Source organism: Meleagris gallopavo, chromosome 26 (assembly GCF_905368555.1).
Source record: "Meleagris gallopavo chromosome 26, MGAL_WU_HG_1.1, whole genome shotgun sequence".
Classification (NCBI taxonomy): Eukaryota; Metazoa; Chordata; class Aves; order Galliformes; family Phasianidae; genus Meleagris; species Meleagris gallopavo.
Genome location: NC_139429.1, coordinates 1,627,936 through 1,649,716, shown reverse-complemented (window position 1 = coordinate 1,649,716; position 21,781 = coordinate 1,627,936). Strand labels below are relative to the sequence as shown.

Below are 21,781 nucleotides of genomic sequence, written 5' to 3'. Positions count from 1 at the left end.
TTCCTCACTCAAGACTACATTCAGGTATGGACTCACACACAACTGTGCAGCCACAATTTCTCAGACACATGCATTCTTAGGCACAGACAGTCTCTCACATATAAGCTTATAGATTTATGATTTGTTGTGAGAGTGGAAAACAGCTGCTGCAGGCTAATCAAATACAGCAGAAGATTTAATGCAAAATATTGAAAAACACTGTCTGGTAGGAGGGTGAAATTCTTAAAAACATGCTGGTCTCATGGCTCCAGGCCAGTGCAAGAAGATTTGCACCTGGCCATGATAAACATCAGCAGTGGATTTGGAGGAGGCTGCTTCACCCTTAGAGGGCTGCCAGACACATGGGGTAAAATTCTCATTGGGTTTGGCCCTGTGAATGAGCTATATAAGTTTGAGGTTGTGATTTTTCCAGGGCATGCAACAGAGCTGCTTGGTGTGGACCGGTAAGAAAGAAGAGTAGCCCAACTCAAGCAAAAGCTTTGCAGCACATTGATGGAGCAGCTTTAAGTTCTGACTATAAGCTTATTTCTGCCTGTCTCTGTGGACAAATGGAAAGCCATTCAGAGATGTCAATTCGGCACCTCTCACCAGTTCTGCAAAGTCTTGGAAATAATTAACTGCAAAGGAAAGAATTTCATCTCGAATTTCTGCTGACTGACGACACAGGCAATTTATGATGCCACAAGAAGCTCAGGCTAGGATTATTTCTATGTAACTCCCTATGCTGCTGCTTGGCAGCTTAGCGACCATGTTGGAAGTGACTGAACTAGATTAATATCTTGTGGATTTGAAGTATAAAGTTCCATGAGTTTGGAGTTCTAGGGCTTGTCTTGGCTGAGTAAAGACTAGAACTGTGGCACTTTCACCATCCTCATCTGCCTTCCCTGTTGTCGGTAGGTGGGACTTTCTCAGCACAGATCTTCCCTTTCTCACTCAGCAGGTATGATCTCACTCATCTGTTTCCTAAGGTGAGACTGCTGAGGGTCTGACTGAAGTTTATTTAGCAGTTGGCATAATAAACACACAGGGCTGGGCTGCAAAAATAGTACATGACCAATCTTCAAAGTGCCCTTCCCATGGAACCTTGGCTTGGCAACCTCAACTGGTCTGTGCTGCTGCTCAACTCTGGCTTCCTTGGGTGCCAGGCTGTGAAAATCTGATATCTGAGCAGGGTGTGCAGATGTCATAGCTGAAAAACAGATTTACTTTCTTCCTTTCTGTGCTTGGTCTGCAAGAGGAGATGAGGCTTCTGCCCCAGTAGTGATTTTGGTAGAGAACCCAGAGATGGCTCTTCTGCAGTTGATGACTGTGGGCTTAATCCCTGGTGTTTGGTTTTTGGTTTTTTTTTGCTTGAAAACCTGCATTGTTCTTTCTGAAAGGAGATTGCACAGGCCGAACCAAGCAAGTCCATTCTCCTGACAGCCCTGCGATGAGTTGAAAGTGAATAACTTCTCAAGAATCAGCTGTGGGGCAGTTAGCCCACTAATTTTGTACATGCCTGTCTTTACAGCCTTCAGCTAGCAGTTTACCCCTGCCTATTCCTGGATCTATCTGATTCAAACGTGCTGTGCAGATCTGCCTGTCTGTGCAGTACAGTTTGGGGTCATCAGGTGGACAGCAAAGTTCAGTCTGTCACTGTTCATTGCAGTGTGCCACCAGCTACTTATCTACAGCTACATATCTATGTACTGAGCAACCCTGATTCATGGCTGGTGGGTGCTGCTCTGCCAAGGAGCCATATTCCTCTTCTTCATAAGCAGACAGCCTTGCGTGGCATACAGTATTCCTCTTCTTCATAAGCAGACAGCCTTGTGTGGCATACAGTACACACTGAAACATGTTCTCTAGAGATGCAAGAAGCATCTGTTCCCTCCAGATGTTCAGTTGTCTTATTGTTTGTTAGATTTGAGGACAGGAGCCCCTTCAATGATGTGAGGCACTCACTGTTGTCAGATGCTTGAGAGTGGGGGGTGGGGGATGAGCTGGCTTTGCATGACGTCAGCAAGGAATAGAAACAGAGGTTTCATGCTTTTTGGAAAACACTTGAAAGGCCTTTGAGCTCTGGCTAATCTCCATTGTTCGTGTGTTTTCCGGCAGCAGAAAGAGAGAGGAAGAATGGAAAGAGGCAAGAGAACAGAGCTGAGAATTAGAACTGGAAGCTTTTCCCGTGGTCAGGCGAGCTTGGCAGAAACCATCGTGGCAAATGGAACTGGATGCCACAGAATCCAGGCTTAAGCTTGGCTCAGATCTTAGACCCAGCAGAGGCTCCTTAGATCTGCAGGAGCTTTGTGGGTAGATGAATGTGTTTCAGACAGCATCACTGAAGCAGACTCAAGTGCAGCTGTTGAATTCAGCTGTGGAATGGAACAGAGGGTAGCAGTGCACACATTTGAGAACTTATTGCCCGCAGCCATTCTATGTCTTCAATTTTTCTACAGGCTTTTTTTTTTTTTTCTCTTGTAAATCATAAACGATGTGGTGTTAGAATCACATGTGCACTGCAAGCTTTGACCCAGTAACATAGGCTGTGGCACCAAGCCTCCAAAATGGCTTGCACAAAGTTGCTAGTAAGTGCATGGCAGAGCTGGGTATTGTACCTGAAACGCACTGAATTCCACAATAAACCTTTAATCCCCTCCTGTCACATCACATTGTATTCTAGGGCCAGTGTGGGCCAGTTGCAGAGTGCAGTCTTGGTCTGCCTGCGTCATAATATCCTTGCAGATGGGTCGATAGTTTAAGATATGTGGTCAGATGGAAACATTTCAAGGTGCAATAATATCTAAAACAGATGTGACTTGAGGAACAGAGATAGTGTGGTTATTTTTCTGTGGAGGTTCAACCAGGTATAGCTGAAAGCAAGGTTGGAGTAGAAACCTGGCATTGACCAGAGCGATGCTATGTCCCTATGCTGTATCTTAACCACTTGTGCAGCCCTCAAACTTTCCTGCCCTATATGTGTTCTCTTTCCTATACACCAGCAAAAAAACTTGGTTAAAAGAGTCATTTTCAGCTCAAGGTTTTAAATATTTTGTTCCTGACAGTGAGTCAATGATTTTTCCAGTCTCACCCCCACAATAAACAAGTGCAGGCTGAGTGTGGTCCAGAGGAAAATGTGAGTTGCACATGTCCTGGCCACGTGCTTCTCCGGTACCAATGATAACCATATGGTGGTTCTCAGACCCTAGATCGCCAACGAGTAGAAGTGTAGCAAGAATTAATACAAGCTTCTGCTTGTATTAATAGAATACAATAGAATAGATATGCAACCTAGCCTTGTCTGTAGCTGCTTGCATGTGCCCAGTAAACACCTTTGCAACCTAGTACAGTTGTAGTACTACATTTGGGTACCTTACTATTTTGCCATCTCGCTCATTTAGGATGTCCTCTCAACCATCACTAGCTAGATTTTTTTTGTCATATTTGGGGACTGCCATAGAAGCAACCCTGCCCCAAAACCAGTGCAAGAACCACAGCCCTCAGCAGGCCCTCAGCATGCGTCGTAGCACCTCCTTCTGGGTTTGGAACTTGCCCTTGGTTGGCTGCCTTCTGTTCCCTCACTTGCTCACTGTTCATCCCTTATACCCATTTACCATCCAGCCATTGCCATGATACTGATTGCATACCATACATTTGCATTATTATCACTATTTTCTTGCAGAGTTAATAGTAAAGCTGAAGACCAGAGATCCCTAAAGATGTTATTCCCATCAGGTGCCTTAAAGATCTGGTCGCAGAAGAAGTCAAAGGAAAGGAAGGAATGATTTTAGAACACCCACCAGTTAATGCTGCTGTCCTAGTTTTCCTTTCTCTGTGCTCTCCCTAGTCTTTGCTCACACTGTGTTTGATTTCCACATGCTTGCTTTCATCTTTGGAAACAGCTAGTTTCTGTAAGCACTCCGTATCTTCCTACCTGTATTTGTAATTCTTTGTTTCAAAAGCAAACAGGAGGAGGTTCATGCATTATTTTTTTAGTGTAAATTCTCAGTTTATTAAAGCTAAGCTAAATACACAGCAAACACAAGCTTAGCTCAGGCACTGGTTCACAGGAACTTGGCAGAGGCCTGCCTGCATTTCAGAATCCTTGTCCTTTTTCTAGATGAAAGCCCTGCAGAAGGATTTGTTTTTCAGATGGAAGGCAAGCCAAGTTGGTGATTTCATCCCAAGGCAGGCTGTGTCAAGCTGGTCCTATTCAAACATGCAGGAAATCAACCTTGGAGCTCATTCAGAAATGAGAATGCAGAGTGGGGGTAGAGAGGGGGCTGTGAGGAGGACGAGATCTTGAATTTTGAAACTGAGCTCCAAACAAGCAGGAAAGATACCTGCTGTCAGTGTAATGCTGCAGGGACCTTCTGAAGAATAAACTGGCAAGCTTTTAAGTAGCATTTCTTAATTCCTAGCTCTTCCAAGAAGCAATCTCATCTTTGTCCTCATGCAGCCCTGCAAGGGCCATGCATAGCATCCTAAGAGGTCAGGTGGCTACCACAGACTGAGCAAATTTTCTGAAGACATTTTCCACCTTCTCTACATGTGCCATATCTGTTCAGGCATGGCCCAAATCTTCATTTTTCTTGTCATTGCATCGCAAAGGGCAAAGATGAAAAGAGCCTGCAAAACTTGCGTTGCTTCTTCCTCAGTTACCTGTAACCCGAAACAGCACAGAAAGCACAATGCAGAAAAACTTGGCATAATTTTATCTGATGCTTTTCTGCAGCTGCAAAGTTGCCATTGTTCAGCAAGGATAGCACTCCAAGAACCTCCGTCACCATACAGCACTTCTGCTGCAGCTAATCACGTGGGAAATTAGTGAACCTGCTTGGGATCTGTGTGCAAGTGTGTATAATTCTTCATCCCTAAAGAAAACCTTTCCAGTGAGGCAGGCAGTGTTTGCTGTCACTGTTAGTAAAAACTAAGACTTGCTCCTTTGCACTTACCCAGTCTGCATAAGAACTTCAAGGACTCCAGTCCTTCCTTTCTAGCAATTGCTTTCATGGATCCAGAATTTAGTGGTTTATTTAATCAAATGCTTTCTGATGTGAATAATACCAACAAAGTGTTTGCAGCTTAGCCTGGAGGATGGGAAAAATGCAAGCACCAAAAGCCAAGGCAGTTTCTTAATGTTGATGCTCATTAGGTACTTTTTAACATTAGTGGCTGGTTCTGGAATCTGCCCACGCAGGCTGGAGGCTGAGGAAATATTATTTGAACACATCTGCTCCGAGAGATACTGTCAGACTTTGGGAGCATCTTGTGGTAATTAGGAGAATTCATTCCCTAATTTGGTCCAGCAGAGTTTATTCCTGATTGTTTTATTCTTTTTGTGAGCTCTTTTAAAATTTTACTTTCTGCTTTGTTTTTTTGGCAGGTGAAATGCTCCCAGGTAATGTTATAACCCCGTGTTCACATAGCACCTTCCTACTTGCAAAACTTGGCAGAGAAGCTCGCAGTCACGAGCTCTGAGTTTTAGTCACTCACTGACTTTCCACCTACCTGCCCCTGACATAACTTCTCTCCCCTTCCTCCCCCTCTCCCAGTCCACGTGTGTGCATCTGCTCTCCAGACATAAACCCCCTGCAAAACCCCAGGGTTAAAGCAGACCACTTGTACGCCTTTGGCTGTCAGTGCTAAATGTTGCCCTGAGCTCTCCCCCCAGTTTCCTCTGCTTTGAGTGACGTGCACTTTGTGGTGAAAGAAAGAGGTTTAACTGGATCAGCCAGGTGATCTCCCAGGCCAGAAGTGGCCCAGACAGCATCTGATGAAGTGAGACTGACTCACTGGCCACCTTCTCCTGCAACCCTCACTTGGAAGCCACGTTTCCTCACTTTACTACCATCATCTTCCTCTTCATTTCTGACGGTCTTGCCACAGGCAGGATGGTACCCATCCTCAAACTCACCCTGTCCTTCAACTCAGGGCTCAATCCTCCAGGAACATTCATCTCCCACGTGAGAAGAGTTCCCTTACAAAATAGTTTAAAGAAGAGGACAGCTTTAAAGCCCTGTGCTTCTTTTTCTGAAGAGGAGCCTTTAATATGGTTTAATTAAAAGGTCATCCTGCAGAGCTCGTTTGATGTCAGCTTTGAAATTCTGTACATTTTGTTTCCATTCTTATTCTTTTGTATGTTTAAATCTGTACATTTCCAAATAAGGTTTTTGTGTGCTCACCACAGATCTCTGTATTCACTCCTTGAACCTTAATGCTCTTTGTAGCATTGAACAGTGACAGAGTTATGTTAACCTCTCTGCCTCACTAGGCACATTTGTTCCCTCAAAAATCAACACAGCAGCCACAGGCACTGACATCTGAAACAGTCCTGGTGCTCCTTGTAGCACTGAGTTTCTCTTTAGGCTATGTGGATTGCACAGGGTGCCTTGCAAGGAACCACAGACCAGAAAAGCAGATCCTCAAGAAAAGTGAACCCCTAACTAGAAAAACATAGGCTCTTGTGTGCTGGGTTTTTTTTTTTGTTTGTTTGTTTGTTTGTTTTTGCTGTCCTCTCAGCCAGGCTTGGTTCAGAACAAGGTAAGTTTTTCCCCAATCAGCCTGATAGGCTAAATGTGGGCACCAGGTGCTGCATAAATACTGCTCGTTACAGCAGAGCTGCCTGTGCTTTGTCACTTGGTGAGTTTCCATAGCTGTTAATGGGGTACAGAGCGATTTAGGGGAGAAATTAGTAAAAATTCTAAAGCAAAGCAGTGGAGATTAAACAGGAATATGTGTTTGCAGGTGGATGCTGGAGGCTCTAGCTGGAACTTCTCTATGTCAGATCCAGGAGATTGAACTGCTGCTTTCAGGAATCTATGGTTGGTAACGTGCAGGAAAGCTACTGTGGAAAGTGAGTAATACAGCATAATGTTAAAGTACAAATGTTATTTGAACTGGGGTGGGGAGATAGAGCTGTGTCTTTATTCAATTGCACTCTGGAGAGTAGGTGCTTGAGGGTTAAGGAATTAATTCTCTGCTGGGAGATAAGGTAAGGGTGCATGTGTTGCAGGCTTTGAAAATTGCTTTGATAAAGTAAATGTTATATTTGAAAACTCTGAGCTGGAACAAAGATCCAAGAAAGCTGCAAAGCTAATGTGGGATTTGTTGCCCCTTCCCTCCCAACTGCTTAACTTCCATTTGTAGCTCAACCAGCTGCTAGAGCCCTTTCCTAAGTGACCAAAGATCTAGAAACCCTCTTCTCCAGCCCAAGTGGGAAGAGACCATAACAACAAATAGCTGCCTTGAGGTACCACTGTTTTTATTGGAGCATCTCTGTTTTGTAGCTAGGTGAATGTGCTGGGAAGACAACGCAATCAAAAAGTGCTTTATGTGCTGGGAACCTTCAGTGAAAGGTAGGAGAAAGAATCTACTTCTGCATGAGCTGCTTAAGATGCCTGGGAGGTGTGTTGGGAGGGTGCTGCCTTGTTCTGTGCCATGTTTGTGTAAGAGCTGGGATCTGAGTAGTTTTAGTTTTATTCCTAACCTTGTGTGCTGTGCATGGATCATAAAAAAATCAGAGATGTGGTTGCCCAGTGGAGGTGAAAGCTGCTTACCTGACATGCACAGCGAATAACAATGAGAATTAAGATGCCCAGGATCCATTGGTGTTCATTTTGTGGCCTCTGAATTAAGGGGAAGTCTTTCTGAAGCCTGGGGAAGCTGTGTTATGTTGCAGTGTAGCTCTGCTGATGGAGGGCCCTCCTGAGAAAAAGAAAATGAAGACAGTGGCTATAGGGCATGTGTCGACAGGAGTCATCTCTGTTGTCTGGTACCAAAAAAGGAGTGGTTGTCATGGTTACTGGCCTCCCCTCCTGCCACTTGTCTTCTTTGGAGCCTCGGGCTTGGAGCAGAATTCAGTGTTTCTCTCCTGTTGAGATGTTGCTCAGATCCAAGCACCCTGAATGTCAGACATATCTGCTTTGGCATGCTCTTTTGACACTTGTGTGCCTGCACATCTCAAGCATCTTTGGTGTCCTTATGCTCTTACTGTGGGCTGTTCTGTTTGAATCTTTTTTTTTCTTTTTTTCTTCCCCACCCCTCCCCCCCTCCTGAATTCATCTTACAATGACCACTTCTTTAAGAGGTACAGGTTCCAAAGGACTTGTGTGAACTGTGATGGAGCCCCACGCAACAAGGGGATGGCAAAGACAGCAGCAAGCCATGCTGTAGAAATTCTTGAAGTAGGAGGAAGGTGAGGAGTCTCAAAGGAAACATGAGGTCATTTCCCTTTTAACATAGTACATCGCAGAGATAGTTTAACAATTAATCAATATCTAAATCTGCAGTCCATTATAGGGCTTGGCAATGTGTTATTTTATGGTCTAACAAATGGAAGCCTGCCTGTGCTAGTAACTTGAATCCCTGAGCTACAAGAAAGGTTACTATCACATGGCAAGTGGTAACTTGCTCCTCTCTGCCTTTTTTTTTTTTTTTTTTTTTAATATGAGGTCAACTACATTTACCATTTATGGAAGATATTCTTCCAATTAAAATGATGAAGACCCAAGGAATCCTCATTCCCCTTCTTTATTTTAAACTTTTAAAGTAATAATCATTACTAAAATCTGGGAACGAGGGGTAGGGAATCTCTCTGCATAGGCAGCCAAGTGTTACAACATTGCCTTGGCCGCAGGCTCCAAGGCTGCTGCTGAGCCCTGTCGTAGCCCGTGCTGGAACATCTGGTCCATCTCATGATGGATGGTCAGGCTGAACCACTGGGCAGTGGAGTCTGGTCTTGACTGCTGCACGAGCTTCTAGACTGTGGGGGCTGAACAGCTGTGTCCAATGTACTGAGCACAGAGCTGGGTGTCTGCACGGCTTGAGGCAGTCCTGGGGAAGGAGCTGGGGTTGCAGTGCTGTGCTGGGAGGTACAGGCTGTGAGTTGGCACCTCTGCCGAGCATCTGAGCGTGGTCTTGGACTTGCAGGTTGTCTGGGCTTCCCCAGCTCTGTGAGTAAGGTCCCAGTGAGGTGTTCTTGGCAGGACAGAGGTATGTACGTGGGCCTCGTGGTTAGGGCAGTGATCCCTTTCTACCTTACTGGCACTACAGCCGATGACTTTGGCTGGTATTTATTCCTCTACTCTGCTTACCTGGTTAAAAACAAGCCATTTGGCTTGACTAACTTGCCATCTCCTCTCAGGAAGAGAGAGGAACAAAACCCAAATGTTTGGTGTTTTTTTTTTTTTTTTTGTGCCTTCCTCCTTCTCCAGAGAAACAGATCCAGAGAAAAGTTAGAGAAGCGTGGAGTTTATTTGGAGCAGCAGGCAGTGAGCAACTCTGGATTCTCCTGTTAATTAACCTGAGCTGTCTCCAAGATGGGGAGGGAGTGGGCTACTGCATCTGTTTCAGGGGTTATCAGTGAACAGCATCACAGGACTGTGAAGTCATTAGTCATTTAATTAGCATTAACAGGGCAATTATTATCTTAATAAAATGACTGATTATGACATTGAAGTTGTATTTGAGGTTTAACAGCTGCAGCAGCCTGACTGAATTGTATGTTTGTTAATCCCTCAATGAGGGTGTTCTATTTCACTGAGTGATGTTTATTTAACGTGCAATAAGTGTCTTAGTGAATCTCTATTAAAGGCACATGTGGAAACCTTAATTTGAAGCATTACAGAAGAGAGCAAGACTGTTCAATTCATAAAATCCTATTTAAACATTGTGAGCTCCAAACCCACCTAGTGCCAAAGCAAACTGTATCCTCTAAGTCCTTTGCCAGATGTCTCATGTGGGGTATGCTCAAGGTCCAAAGAAAATAAGGTCTGAAGGGAACAGTTTGGCCGTTGAATCTCCGATCCAGCCTATATAAAGGGGTTTCGTTTCCATTCAGGAAATACAAACCTCTTCTGTATGGATCCTGTTCAAAGTGTGTTTGCTGAACAATTCTTCCCAGCAGCAGTGATTCTCAGTAACACCCACGCCTGTGAGCAAAACTAGATCTGGTGGAAAGATTTTGGAAGTACGCTAAGCCTCTCTGTAAATATCTGACAGAGGTCTCTAGGTGCTCTGTGTGCCACCTACTACTGTCTAACCAACTGGTAGCTGTTCTGACAATGTCCTGGGACAGACCTAAGGCTTAACAAACAAGCAACCCTCAAATTTGCTGTGTTTTCATCTCCTATGTTCTATGACTGTAGGTAACTTGCTGCTGCTTGATGCCATGGTTCCCAGCACTCGAAGCAATGTGCTCCAGGGTAGTGTGGAATTAACATCTGAGAGACTGAGATGATATCCCTGTAGATCCTGACTTCACTCAGAACCTGACCTGCTTCAGTCTGAATGTCTCTGGTATTTTGCAGGTAGGTGCATGTTCCTTTTGCCTGTGCTCACAGACTTCTGGGCACAAACCAGTTATGAACTGGCACCCTGTAGTAACAGTGAGCTCAGAGGCAAGATCCTTAGTGCTAAGGCATAAGACTTCCAGTTGGCTCAGACATAGGTGCACGTGTTTAGGCATGGCATGGGTTGCGTCTTGAGCTCTTCTGAGTTCTTTAGAAGCTCAACTTCACATCCAGGCTTTTGGACTCTGATGCCAACTTTCTAGGTCAAGACATCATTTGGCCATTGAATCAGGACTCTACTTTCCTTCCATCTGTGTGTGAACTCTTCCTGCAGGGCGAAGAGAGGGATGAGTATTCCTGGCAGTCATGAGCTGTGTTGCTTTGAGTGAAACGCAGTAATTACAGAGGGAATGACACTTGAGGCTGGGAGCAGTCCCAGCCCTGCACTGGTTCCTCAGGTAAATGCTGGCAAGCTGTGCTATCTGTGAAACATGTTTGCTGGTGTGAAGCCTTCATGTCTGTATGAGATCATCTGCAGCAGTAATGTCCTGTGTGTTTTGTCATTACAAAGGCAGTTCTGAACTATTGTCCTGTCTTTAGAGGAAAATGGAGGGCCTGAGAGGATTGCCTGAGGCTTCAATAAGGCAGTGGCAGGTGGCTTTATAAGCTGTCTTTCATCCAAGAGACTCAGCTACCCTTATGTCAGAGGCTATTCACATCCTGTATGGGCAGGACTGTCTTCTCGTTCATCCCTGGCTCTGGTGGTTCCTGTTGTCTCTCCCTCATGCTGTGCTTCAGCCATGGTGTAATGTATGGCTGAAACCCCCTTCTGCTTCCTCCTGCTGAGCTCTCTTTGCTGTGCTGACCCTGTACCTGGCCTAGGTGCCAGCAAACCCACCAGTGAATTCTACGGCTCCCTGCTCTGACCTTGTGACAGCATTGCTTGGAGTGGGAATTTACTGGCCAAGAGTGGCAAGGTTTCTGGCCCCACACAACGGCTTGGCTGTGTTCAGCAATTTCCCTTTCCTTGCTCTTAATTTACTCAGAGCAGCAAGCCAAGTAGACCCATAGGCACAATCGAAACATGGGATAAATATTCTGAGTGGCTTGATCTATAGGAACAAGCGCACGGGGGAGGGAATGAGTTCATCTCCTCTGTGCTCCTGGCAGGGCTGTTCCTACATCTCCTGTGTGCTGCAGTGGGGTGATAAGCTGGTTGCAGGGAGGACGTACTGTCCCTTCCCTGGAAGAAGAGACTCATCTGAGCCTTCCTCTTGGGAACAACCCTTGGTAGGCAGCTAAAATTTTCCTTTTCCTCTCATCCCATGACTATTAGGGAATATCCAGCCCCTCGCATTGTCCAGAATAATTCCACTGTCCAGAGGGTTGGTGTGTTTCAGCATCTGTAAGGTGGCTCTTCCCTGTAATTTCCCTTCTGGCTGCTTTTTCCCAGGCTGGTGCCTCCAGCCCCTAATGATTTCTTTTGTTCTTGGAGCTGCAGGTTCATGCATCTTCCCTGTAAGCATGTTTGTGTATTAAACAGGGGTAGGGAAGGAGCAGAAATGTCTTTCAGTCCAAAACATCCCTGGTAACAGAGCAAAAAGTAGATCCCTACGACCCTGGTTTCAAAGGTGCCTTAACTTGTTTTCTAAAGCTATCTCCAGACTTTCCAGGTCTGTCAGTTCCACTTTAGAAAACCTGAAAGTTGTCACTACAATTTCTACTGTGTCCCAAACAGACGAGCAAAACTGGTGTGAGCTGAGGCACAGTGACTGGGATCAGCCAGTGCAAAAGGCACCCCAGGAAAGGTGACAGGATAACACATCATTCTACAAAAGGTTTTGATCTTCTGGCACAGACATGAGGAGAAAGGTGAACAGGAACTACGTTCAGAGGTCATTTTGGTTTTGAGAGAGGAAACAACTCATTTCTGATGGGAAGTATTTTGGATTTCACTTGCTTTCTACTGCTGTCTGTTTCCCAGCTCAGACAACTGTTCTGTTTTTCAGTGTGCTTGCCCAGAGCTGTTGTATACGACTGTTAAACAGTGTTTAAACAGCCATAAGCCTGTTTATTTACTGAGGCTATAAATTATCTTGAAATCGGAATTCATCATACTGCAAATACCATGTTTCAACAAGCAAGCTGGCGCTCTGCTAGAATTGCAATCTAATAGCCCTCCTCACTGCTCTGCCAAGTTGCTGTCAAGGGCAAGTGTCCTTGCACGGGTAATTGCTGCCTTACAGAGATCCTTGTAGACTCAGAGTTGATGCCTTTGAGTTTATCTGCTGGTGAATCAGGGAATATTGTGCTCGGTCAGTGCAGGTCTCTGATGGCTGAACCATGTGTCAGAGTTAACTCGTGCTTGTCAGGGTTTGCCATGAAATGAATGGGCTGTCCAGTCAGCATCTTCCAGGCGTCAAAACCAGTTGTTTCCAAGGTGTATGAAAGGCTGATGATGATCAAGCTGGTCACAGGTAACTGTTCCTGGAGCAGGTGGCTCTTAAACAGCAAAGCCAGTAGTATCCTGTACAGTGTTGCTGGGTGTCTTTCTTGGACTATTAGCTCTCCTGAAGCCATTGACATTGCAAGTAACTAAAAGGATCTGTCTGAAAACACTTGAACTTGACACTTGCACTATACAAAGTGTGAGTTTATTGTCAGATAATATTTTATCTGAAGTGTTTCATCTTGGAGATTCAACCAGTCAATATTAACACCCATCAAAAGCAGCTGCTGTGCCCTGACTGTTGCATAGAGTGTAGGTTTTCCTGTAGATGCTGACATTTCTACTCCTGTTAGCAGCTGCTCCTCACCTCAAGCTGAGTGTGGTCCTGGTGGTCCAGGTCCTGACTGCTGTTGCATGAGTTGTGTTGATTGGGTTGGCTCATTCTGTGGCAGGTTGACAGCAACAACCACTCATCTACTTACCTGTTCTGTACTGGGTGAACTATTGCTTTCACGCTTTTGGAACCATACAAACTGGAGATGGGAAAGATCTGAGGTCATCCAACTTCTCCATTTTCCCCACAATAGGGAAGGCTTGTTCCCTTCCACTAATTTTTCCTGTACTTGGTCCAGTTTTAAGTGACTCAATAATCAGAGCTTTTTTTTTTTTTTTGCTTCCCTTGGGAGGCCTGGTGGATTTCTCACTATGATAAATGTTTTCCTAGTTTTCCACCTGATCTGTTCCTCTCCCAGATTCCACAGTGGAAGAGAGCATAAAGCTACAGTGGGTTAATGCTCATCATGTTATGGGAGAACTGGTTAACTCTTTCGGTGTCATTTTGATGTTTGTCCTGAAACAAAAATCCTTTGGATAGGAGAACATCATGATACAGGGACAAGTGTCTCAAAGACTGGCAAGCATTGATAGTCTGGGTAGTTTGAGCACCAAGACCTGTTGGTCTTCCTGGAAGGATTTCTCCTATAGCATGTAAGCACATCTCCAAATGGTGAAAATGGGAAAGATTACCCTTGGAATGTTGAACTAAATGGCGAACTGAACATATGGCAATAGCTGTTCTTTACTTTTGGCTTTGCTTGTGCCTAGCACTTAGTCAGGAAGCTTGCTTTTTCTTAACAAGCTGAGGATTTTCCCATGGTTTGCTTTCTTTGCTTACCCTCCTGTGCTGCCAATGCTGTGTAACCGGTAGCTCAGCTAATGCTGAAGTAGTTCTTAAAATATCATCTGCTAAATAGATGGGTTATGATGGGATAAAGCTATCTTCCATGAAGGATGAGTGGGATCAGGCCTTGGGGACGCTGTCAAATGGGAGCCAGCATGAGGAGGGGCAAGTAAATATTTAACGTGTAGTTGTGCAAGGGGCAAGGCTAGAATAAAATGTAATATTGGCAGAAATGTTAAGGGTGGGGGGGACCCGTGGTAGTGTAATACATCATATGATGGGGGGCTTTGTTTTCTGTCAGGAGTCACCTGGGAGGCTGCTTCATGCTTTACCCAAATTGAGCAGAAGGCTCTTGGACACATCCTCTGCTGTGGTTTGACCAGAGGTAGGGGATGATGTTGTACTCACATCTCTTGTGGTGAAACGGAGGGCAGCTAGTGGGTCTGTGGTCCCCTGCGGCCCAGTGCTGCATGCCAGCCCTGCTGCTTTTTGTGTTCTTGGGAAGAAAGGCTGCTCTGCTCTGATGAGAACCACAGCCATGCCACTTGCAGTGGTGGCAGAGCCCAAGAACATGACTAATTGGTAACATAAAGAACCACCTTCCTGCAGCCTGATTCACCCGATCCTTACACAGACTCACTCTTTCCATCAAGGAATACTTGATAATGCAGCGCACACTGCTGAGATCACCCTTCTGGCAAATGCCTGCTGTGGTATGAGACCCAGTCATCTGGCAGCACATTGCTTACTGCAGTCTCCAAGGCAACCCTCCATGCTGTTCTTCTTTGGAAGCTCTGCGCATTCGTAAAGAAGCTGTCATCCCTCTTACAGTAAGTGCAGCAGATGTGAAAGATTTTACCTGTGCCAATGAACCCCAGGATGCTGTTGCTCAGAGGGGCAGTGCTGCGTTAGGTATAATGCTTCTCTCTGAAATGGCATGACAAAATGTCTCCTGCTTTGTGCTCTGAGCCTTTTAATGTGTCTGTAGCCAACAGTGTTTGCACAAAGAGACTGGGCTGCCGTGAGGATTACAGAAGACCTCTTCTGAGGCACAGCCTTGCGGTGCTGACATCTGCCACAAAAAGAATTCATTTTGGAAGGCTGGTCCCAAGGCGGATTTAATGGTCCTGCGCTAAAAAGTGAATGCTTCTGGTATGGAAACCACTGAACTGCAGTGTGGACCCTCATGTTTCGTAGAGGCTTCTCTGTTTCTTCAGTTGTATTGATAAGGAGGAGCTGACATCTTCTGTGTTGTGGATGCTGAACCTGGCAGTTCAGAGGGGCAGTTATCTGCCCCATTGTCCCATCAGAAGTCCTCTGGGGAGAGGCTGCAAATCAAATGGGGTGGATATCTTCTCTTCTGCGATAGGTAGGCCTGGTACATGCTCAGTGCTAGTAGGTAGAAATCAACTTCATCAGTGCTAGCTGGCCAATGCTAGAACTCAGGCTGGAACTTAAGGCTTCAGGTTTATGTTTTGTCTCTTCTCACGTTTGTTTTTTTTGATTGATCTAATGCTCCTGCAGAAATCAAGGACTGCTGCTTTCTTCTTGCTAAAGATATTGCAATTCTTTGGGGGTGAGCAAGGTAGGAGGGAAAAACTCCGTGCTCTTAGTGTGGAAAAGACCACACTTCCTTGCCTCCTTTGGTAGATGATGTGTAGACCTTGCCCAGAAGAATTGTCCAGCTTCAAAATGGGCATCTGACTCTATTCCTGGTGGTTTTGTTGTTGTTTTGTTTTTTTTTTAGGGTCATCAACATACAGCAAGAGACTCCTCTTTTTGGAGGAAGCCCAAGCCGCCATCTCAGAAGAGTGGCTGAGCCATATAACAGCTGAAGTTAAAACAAGGTGACTGCAAGACCTGCCTCTGCCAAAGCATCTCATGTTCCTCGTGGGTGACAGTGAGCTCTTTATTTATAAAACTGCTGTCGTTTTTATTTCCCACTGTGAGCTCTGAGAGGGATACGTTAGATTAGGTGTGAGCTCTGGTTTGCTGTGCAGGAGGTTTGCTTGTCTGCTCTGTGTTGAGTGGCAGCTGCTGGAAAGCCCTCCCACAGAGCGTTCAGCTCTTGCCTTTCTGTCAGTCTGCTTCTAAATCTGGGCAGCTCACCTCTGTCCCTGCTTTGCTGTCTCAGCCCTGGGTTTCTCCTGAGATGGCTGCCAACTGTGCCAGACAGCTGGGATGCGCGTGTTCAGTCAGGTGCTTTCTGTGAACTCTGTAGCTTCTGCCATATCTGTCAGCGGTGTCACTTGACATTCCCCAAAGGCTGGAGGGGATAAAAAGGTATCTTCCTCTTGCTCTAACACTTGTGCTACAGGAAATGAGACCTATTCTGCTCAGTGCACCCATGATCTGAGGAGCTCCTGTCCAGGAGCATCAGCTAGGTTGGAGCTGCTGATCGCAGAAACTAAGGAGGACCAAGGTATTTGTTAAGTGCAGTGAACCTACAGCCATCCAAAGGTGAGTAACTGTATAGTAGAAAGTCTGCTGAGTGGATTGAGGTTATTCATCTTAAAGGATGGTCTTCTCATTGTGCGTGTCCATGGAGCAGCCAGGCTGTGTAAATAGGTTTTACAAGTAACTGTGTGGGATGTTTTCCTTTGATATGGAGCTGGGGTTACGTACCTTCTAGCTTGTATTAAATGATGCATGTTATGTCAGATCTGCTGCATGAGCTGTTGGGTTGTGGTAGGTTTAAGTGCTGGGCTATGCCGTGCAGAGGATGACAAGTGTAAGCCCATTCTTCCTTCCAAATAGTACCTAAATCCCACGGTATCAGCTGCACCCTTGAAATGAAACACCTTTTGGGTTCTGTCAGCTTGTTTCTATTAACGTGGAGCAGCAGGAGGGCTGTTTCCTCTGACACATTGCCACTTGGAGGCAATCATCTGAACAACAGCACAGGGGAAATGGTTTGGAGCCTCCTGGTGAACTGGGAAAAACATCAAGTGGGCTGCTGGAGGAAACTTACAGCATTGTGTAAGTTGTCCCTTCAGCTCAAGAGAAGGGACTCTGTGGGTCATTTTTCCCCCTGCAGGTCCTCATTTAAGCACCTTGCAGGCAAAGCCAGCTGCTATGGACTGCTTAGCTTCTCCATCTGGTGCTGCCTACACTTGTTTCCCTTCCCTGCCTGCTCCTTCCTTTTCTCTGCACTTGTTCCCCTTGGCTCCTTCCCCTTTAGCCTTTGGATTTCTCTCGTCCTCCTCCTGGTGATGTTCCAGGAGCATTTGTGCCTTGGCTGAGAGGGACATCTAGTGGGGTCTGAGCTCCAGGGCACCGCTTGCTTTAATCTTGCTTTTTTATCATTTATTTTTTTTCTTTATGAAGAAATGGCTTCTGTAGGAGCAGGAGCTGAGCTCTGAGTAGTCCTGTATTGTTTGCCTTAGGGCACAGAGGGCATCTGGTAGGCCAGCTCATTGTGTGACTTTATTTTCATGTTGTTCTGATGCCATGGGAGTCTTGGCTGGGATTTCCTTGGTTTCTCTGACAGCTTTTAGTACTGCACAGGACCTGCTTGTTCTGGGTGCATCCAGGCCTCTGGTAGCCCCTCCACCCCCCCATTGCATGTCTCACAGTTTCCCCAGGGCTGATCTCTAACTGCAGGCTTTGTCTCTTGCTGAAATCCTGCTCTTGGCACTCCTCCTTGGCTTGCTTTAATGGGCTGCAAGAAGCCAGCAATAGCAGCAGGGAAGAAAGCACGTGAGGGGAAAGATTGCTGTGCTCTCGTGTGAGGCTGTAGGGAATGGAGGGGGGAGGGGGGTCTATTTAGGGAATTAATTGTCTGTCTCATCACTGGAGTCCCAAGCCTGTAGGTCTCCAGTCCTGATAGAGGCTTCCAAGCTTGATGTAGCTTAGGGAGTTGCAGCACCGTGTTGGCACTCACCAGGCTGCAGGAGATGTGAGCACAAAAGCTGGGCAAGGAGAGAAGCAAAGCAGTAATCATGCTGCTCCAAAGCAGCAAGTGCTCGCAAAGCTTTGGGGTAGGGCAGTTCTATGCTGGTTCCTTCCTTTTGTCTGTACAATACTCTGACCCAGGTTATTGAACTTAAGGCAGGCTTAAGGGTGCTGGCCTTTCTCTGCCAAGGTGAAGGTGATGCTGGAGTCATAGCTCAGCCATCCATTAATGTTTTCAGCTCTTGTCCCAACCACTCCAAGCTCTGCGTTGCCAAACCCTCAAGACTGCAGTACAAACACAAGTCATCTCGAGTTATAGGCACAGTAAACACACATCCAAAGCAAGGATCAGTGTGCTGTGTTTTTCCCCTGCTCGCCTCCTTTGTGTATCAGATGATGTTATCCAGGGTTTGCAATCACCCCTTCTGCTGTGGGTGGCACTGGGAGCCCACGGTGGTGGGAGGAAGGAGCTTTCCATCAGAGGCAGGCTCACAGAAAAGTGAATGCAGCCCTTTGCTGGCAGTTAGTTTCTGGTTACATGTATGTTTGGGGCATAAAGGAAATGTGCTGGCAAAAGCAAGGATAAAATCGATGCTTGAGCCAAAAAGGCTTTTAAGAAACCTTCCTTCTCTTTCCCCAGTAATTCAGGGCAGATGATGCTTAGTGCAGAGCCTGGCTTGGGGATAGCTGAGAACGAGCGCTCGTTATTGCTGCCTTATTGGAGGTAAGGCTGTGGCTGAGCCCATTCCTGGGTGAGGCAGGGCTGGTGGGTCTCCATCTCTCTGATGCTGTGTTTGTTTCTTGCCCGTTGCGGTAGTTTGAGTGCTGCTGGTCCAGAAGACTTCGATCTACTCTGCAGAGGAAAGACTCTATAGGAGCCTGCAGTCTGGGTGGGTGCTGAGGGCAGAGGACTCTGGCCCGCCTGATCCAGCCTTGCGAGGCAGCACAAAGCTCTAAATACTAGGGCCATTTTTCTGATCATTGTCCTCCCTTAACTCCTGCAGGAATTCAGGGGTGCAGTTGTGCCTGTGGCAAACTGTACCCACTTGTGCAGTGTGCTGCAGCTGTTTAAACTGCTGCAGTTGTGGCAGGCATCTCCCAGTGCTGCAGGTGGAAACCCCGCAGCCAGAAAAGCAGCTGTATCCCCAGGGCAGGTTTCTGTTCTCATGCTGATGAGGGGGATTCAGAAAGCAGCTTGCTTCCTGCCTGCTCAGCAGAGCTTGTCACCACAGGGGCTGTGAGCCCCTCTCAGCATGAGCTGGGTTACCAGGTGGGGAGCAGCAGCTTTGGAGCGTGGATGACTGACTTTTCCCTCCTGGTTCTGTTCTAGTGAGGAAAAAACCAAGAGAAGATTCGCCTGTACTGGACCAGGAGACCACCCAGCAGCAGGACTGGACAGAGGGTCTGCATAGAGGTAGGAAAACCTGCAGGAACCACAGGAGTGGTGTGGGGAGAGGGGAGACCTCTGGGCAGCTCAAGCTCCCACAGAGAGCTGTGTGAGCACCCCAGCAGCTTTGGAGATGTGAGCAGTGCTTATGGCAGGTTCCTTGCATCTTCTGGTGCTGAGCCAGGCCAGCCTCAGGAGGAGCACAGCAGCAAGCTGTGTGCAGCTGCCTGCTGCTTCCCTACTCGTGTGCATGAGCTGTAATGTGACTACAGCCAGTCCTTGGTCTCCAGTCCTGCAAGCGTCCATCCCTCAGGTTGGGGAGCAGCTTCATGCACTGCACCCTGCTTGTTCTGCTCCAGTCTGAGTGTCTCTCCTCCAAATGCTGAGAGCGTGGCCAGAACAAAGTGCTGCAGCTGTGGGGTCACCCTGGCACACAGCCCAGGTCTGCCCATGTGTGAGTGTTTTGTCACAGACCCTGGGCAGTGACTGCCCAGAGTAAATGCTTGTATGTTGTTGCAGCATTGTGTAAGCGCAGATAGAAAGATGTTTCTTTGTCTCTTTGTAGGGAGAAGTGAAGCACAGGCCCTCCCCTGTGAGCCCTAGCAGCTGTGCTTCTGGCACACCCCGGCCAATGCATCACCTTGCCAGCCACATCTGCCTCTGCAGCGCTCTGGTGAGACTATAAAGCAGTTAAAATCCTTCTGTCCCCAGGACAAAGAAGCTGGCAGGAGCAGAGAGCAGCTGTGTGCTGCACAAATCCATCTGCACCCTGTGTCCAGGCTGGATTTTGGATTTGAGAAATGGTTTGGTTGTGAGCTGTTGGTGGCTTGTGGTGTTTTATTTATCTTTTTTCCTTGCAGTTCCTTTTGTAGTGTGTGGTTCTTTCTCCTTTTTTTTCAGCTTTTCTGCTTTTTTTCCTTAGGGTTTGCTTTCCTGGCTGTAGGAAGCAGTGCAGCTGAGCACAGAGCAGTCCCTGTGCCAGCCATAGAAGAAACTGCAGCAGCTCAGTGCTGTCTCTGTGTGTTTCCAGGTGGGAAGCTGTTTCCAGCACTGCCTGTGTCAGCACCTCTTCCAGTACAGCACAAAGGAGCTGTGCCTCTCTGGACTGGAGGCCTGAGGATGCCCAAAGCAGCACGTCAGAGCCTGGTGCAGCTGCTGAGAAGAGGTAAAGGGTTTTGGAGTACTTCCATTTGTGATGCTCAGCCTCCTCCTAGGACAGCTGTTCACATGGAAATGAGCTTGGGTTGGAGGGTCTGTGCTGCAGATTTCCTAAAAGAGGAGCAGTTGCACAGAAGCCCATGAAGAACCACCCAGACCATGTATTATAAAATATCCCAGTTTATTAGAGCATTTCCATTTCATAGAGAGTCTTACAAAAAAAATGTATTTACAGATAAAGAAAGATTTAACTACATTCACTGGGAGTGTGTTCTCCTGGGGTCAGGACTGGGCTACACAGGAAAAACAAATCACATTCAGCAGTCACATTGTTGCATTTTTCCTTAAAACAGTAAAAAAGAGTGGGGGTATCGACAGCTGGGGAGCAAGCCCAGCTAACGTGTTTTGTTTTTGCAGGGGCCAAGCTGTGGGAACACCCCTCTCTGTCCCTGGGATCTCCCTGTGAGGATGAAGTCATTGCTGTATGATGGGTCCTGCACCACTGTGCAGCCACCTCAGTGCAGTGGGAATGGTGGTGCCAAGGAGCAACCCGAAGCACAATGAAAAGGTAATGCCTATTTCTCTGCTCTCAGTGGCAGGGCCCTTCCTTTTCCAGGCTTTCCTCCATGGCCGTGTTTCAGCTCTGCTTCTTTCGCTCAGTGCTGCAGCCCTGGGCTCCTTACACAGCATTGCATGGACAGAAGAGCAGAAGCCACGTTGGACACAGGAAAGCTGGCCCAGGGCTAACAGCTTCTCCCCCCTCATCACTGAAGACCAGATGAAGGATTGCAGATAACAATTTAAAAACAAATTAATGAGAGAAATGAATGAGATTAAATACATGATGAGAGCCTGTTTTGAACCTCTCCCAGGAAGCCTGCTTCTTAAAAACACTGTGTGTTTTTTTTTTTTAATTTTTTTTTTTTTTTTTTAAATAAAAAATTCCAAGTTTAATTCTCTCTTGAATGACTGTTCATTCCAGTTTGTCGTGGGAACCGCATTCGCTTACCCATAAAAGAGAAATCAAGGGGTGGAGATGTGGCTTTGGGAGGATGAAGTACTGAGGGCTGTGCTCACCCAGCAGCCCAAGGTTGGGAGTCTCAGATGCAGTGAGGTAGAGGCTCACAATGGAGGCAGCTCCTCAGGCAGTGCCTCACAGCCCGCGTTGTCCCCACCACCCGGTGCTGTGCACAGATGGCTGTGTCTGGGGGTTGTGCACATCCCTAGAGCCCTGTCTGCTCCTTGATCCACGTCCGCAGTGCTGTCAGCCGGCTGTAGACTCCAGGCTTGTTTCTCTGTGCACAGCCATCACCCCAGCTCACAACGCCAGCCAGGAACATCCGCCCGCTGTCCTCCACGCTGACCAGGGGTCCTCCCGAGTCTCCCTGCACAAAAACAAACCATACCATAAATACATAAATACTAAACCATTAAAAAAAGTT

General features: G+C 46.7%; 1 protein-coding gene and 1 long non-coding RNA gene across 10 annotated transcripts in view; one reads left to right on the top strand and one right to left on the bottom strand.

Moving 5' to 3' along the window:
• Positions 1–6,191: 6,191 nt before the first annotated feature.
• On the top strand, positions 6,192–21,269 carry LOC104914341 (uncharacterized). Of its 2 annotated transcripts, XR_014879677.1 has the most exons (15): positions 6,192–6,522; positions 6,727–6,835; positions 7,269–7,337; positions 8,067–8,176; positions 10,128–10,289; positions 10,606–10,729; positions 14,202–14,285; positions 14,554–15,747; positions 16,218–16,360; positions 18,435–18,518; positions 18,612–18,684; positions 19,125–19,208; positions 19,747–19,854; positions 20,212–20,346; positions 20,757–21,269. It is a non-coding gene; the product is annotated as an uncharacterized LOC104914341 (long non-coding RNA). The 2 variants fall into 2 exon arrangements; XR_014879678.1 differs by lacking the exons at positions 6,192–6,522; positions 6,727–6,835; positions 7,269–7,337; ... (5 more) ...; positions 16,218–16,360; positions 18,612–18,684 and having other exon boundaries at positions 16,889–18,518.
• Positions 20,504–21,781, bottom strand: part of ST14 (ST14 transmembrane serine protease matriptase) — a 21,630-nt gene continuing 20,352 nt past the window's right edge. For all 8 annotated transcript variants that reach the window (XM_031556862.2, XM_019622964.2, XM_010723607.3 and 5 more), the window contains exon 19: positions 20,504–21,724. In XM_031556862.2, the coding sequence (XP_031412722.1) occupies positions 21,563–21,724 (162 nt within the window). In that variant the 3' untranslated portion in view covers positions 20,504–21,562. The remainder of the gene's footprint in view (positions 21,725–21,781) is intronic.